The sequence below is a fragment of the Gossypium raimondii genome, chromosome 11, assembly GCF_025698545.1.
Source record: "Gossypium raimondii isolate GPD5lz chromosome 11, ASM2569854v1, whole genome shotgun sequence".
In the NCBI taxonomy this organism is placed as follows: domain Eukaryota; kingdom Viridiplantae; phylum Streptophyta; class Magnoliopsida; order Malvales; family Malvaceae; genus Gossypium; species Gossypium raimondii.
Window position 1 is genome coordinate 57,250,780 of NC_068575.1, and position 2,560 is coordinate 57,253,339.

The following is a 2,560-nucleotide window of genomic DNA, read 5'->3' on the forward strand; positions in this document are numbered from 1 at the left end:
CACCTCGCTTTGCCACATTAAGGTGGGTTTGGATGGGTGATTGGGTGCGGTGCGTTTAACTTTCTTTGGGTCTCACGCTACAGTATCGCTACAGTATCTAATCTCACCGCCACTGCTGTTTTTACACTAACCGTAGATAAACGCACCGCCCATCCAAACTCACCCTAATTAGTTGTATACTTGTATTAAATATGTAAATTCAATATTAATTTTAACTAAAATCAATTTTTAGTATAAATTTAACAAACTAAATGTTTTAAATTTTATTATTGCAAAGACAATACCTTCATAAATATAATATAAGTATGAAAACAATTACAACAACAAAAATTATAACATGTGAAGTATAACAGTAAAGAAATCAATTTTATTAATTATTAATTCAAAACTTAAATATATTATATAACATAAATGACTTGAAAAATGTATTTATATGGACTGTCATAATTCGTAGACAGGCAGAACTCGATTAATTAGAAGAGGTTGAGGAACATAAATGTGGAATGGAATGAAGAGACTTGTGCTTTGTTTTTTTGTTGTTGGAAGGATGAAGAGGTTTGTAGTTGAGCCGCCAGAACTACCACAAGAGATATCCACCAGATCAACGTGAAGAAATAATGGATTGACCTGACCCTGTGCCATGGCTAGTCCATGACCAACACTTTTGAGAAACAGAGAAAAGGCTCTAGTTTATTTCTCCCACCTTGATTATCTTGTTAAACAACGTCTTTGAGAAACACGTTGAGAAGCCTCTCCATTTCAGGCTTCTTCAAGGCCAACCCAACCTCTATTCCCCTCTTCTCATCTCTGCTTTCTGCCATGGAAATAGCTTCATTCTTATCGATGGAAACAACCACCACTTTCCACGCCCTTCCCCATCCAAAATCGGTTTCATAAAGATCAAATCGTGGCGATCCAGCAACTGTTATTGCTTGTACACTTCCTGCTGCCTCTTTAGCCATTTCGAAAAAGGGTCTCAGCATATCTTTTGCTCCTTCGAAAACCCCTTTCTCTTTTAATCCCTTCACCATATTGCTTACTTTTTCTGCACCAAATGCAAACCCATGTTCAAAGTCCATGTAGCCTCTAGCCTTTGATATATCTGATAGAACAACATTACAGTTTCCAAAATAGGTTTCTGAGATAGGTGGGTCCAAACGGGACCTGCAATCAGCTGTAAATGCAAGACACACGCTTCTATCACCTGCTCCACCTCTTGCTTTGACTAGGCAACTACTTACATAACCAAGCGTAAGCGCAAAAGTTGATAAATGAAGTGTTTTTGAGGTATCAGGTGATTTAGAGAATACCTTTTCCCTCATTTTCTTGAAATCTTCCGGAGTAATCGTAACTGTGGCTCGAACTAGATTAGGAGCTGCTCCTTTGTCTGTTGAAACCTTCAAGCTTTTATTACTAATAGTATATGTTAGCCACTGATTCAAATACAGCATATCAAGGTCAAACCCTGTGGGATCTCTGATAACGTCCCTATCGAAAACTGGGGTTAGTTCTGGTGGCAACTGATGAGAGTTCTGTATGTTCCTTTGCTTGCAAAGGTACGCCCAGGATTTCATGAACATGGTTGTAGTTTTACCATCAAGAACCGTATGGTGAGCTGTGATTCCAATAGAAAACCCTTTACCAGGAAAAAGGGTTATTTGAAGAGCTAGAATTGATGCTGAATCATCTGAGGATTTCAGGTGGGGTATCAAAGGATGTAACTCAACAGCTTCATAGATTCCATTGCCGGTGAGACGGTGGAAGTCTGCATTAGACTCGGCAACCGTGAGTGAAACTCCATTGTTTGGAGTGTAGGAAATGAAGGGTTTGGGGGCATGTGACGGCCACTTGAGGCTTCCAGCGATGGGGAGGTAATGATGGAGCGTTAGAGAAAGAGAGTGCTTGAGTTTGGGGAGGATTTCGGAGCTGAAATCTGCAGGAGTTAAGTCGTTAAGGTGGTAAAAGAAGAGCCGCTCAACCGGTGGGATCTGGAACCAGAAAGTGTCGAACAAAGTGAGCGGCAAAGTGGATTCAGAGGCAAAGTTGGGGAATTCAGGGGATGGTTTGATTTCAGTAGTCTCAAGGATTTTCACAATACAAGAAGAGGCCATGGCAGATAATTTTCTCTTCTTTGTTTGGTTAGTCTCCCAACTTAGTTAAGAGATATGGCGGAGTGGAATTATATTTATTATTCAAACTTGTCAATAATCAATCATAATTTAATATATTCATGATTTACTAAATATGATGTTCCAACTCCAAGACATGATTAAGAAACGTACTTACATTGGAATTTTATATTTAGCGAAAGAGTACAAAAAGTTCAAAAAACAAAAAGAAAACACGCATTCTGTTCTAAAAGTGTCGGCTCGGCTCTCTTAACCTGGTCAGCCTTTTAGGCTTTAAACATGTTTTTAAATTTATTTACTTTTTTTACTAATATTTCACAAATTTATTTATGTTTATTTTTAATTATAAATTTATGAGTTTGGTGTTGTGTTTGCAACTTGTCTTGACTAATGTTATAATTGTTCACACGTATTTAGGCGTGTTGGTAGGT

The 2,560-nt window shown here is 38.2% G+C and overlaps 1 protein-coding gene across 1 annotated transcript; it reads right to left on the reverse strand.

The window, feature by feature from the left end:
• Nucleotides 1–347: 347 nt before the first annotated feature.
• On the reverse strand, nucleotides 348–2,201 carry LOC105802510 (malonyl-CoA:anthocyanidin 5-O-glucoside-6''-O-malonyltransferase). Its single transcript, XM_012634198.2, has one exon. The coding sequence runs from the start codon at nucleotides 2,109–2,111 to the stop codon at nucleotides 717–719; it is 1,395 nt and encodes a 464-aa protein (XP_012489652.1). The 5' UTR covers nucleotides 2,112–2,201; the 3' UTR covers nucleotides 348–716.
• Nucleotides 2,202–2,560: the final 359 nt, after the last annotated feature.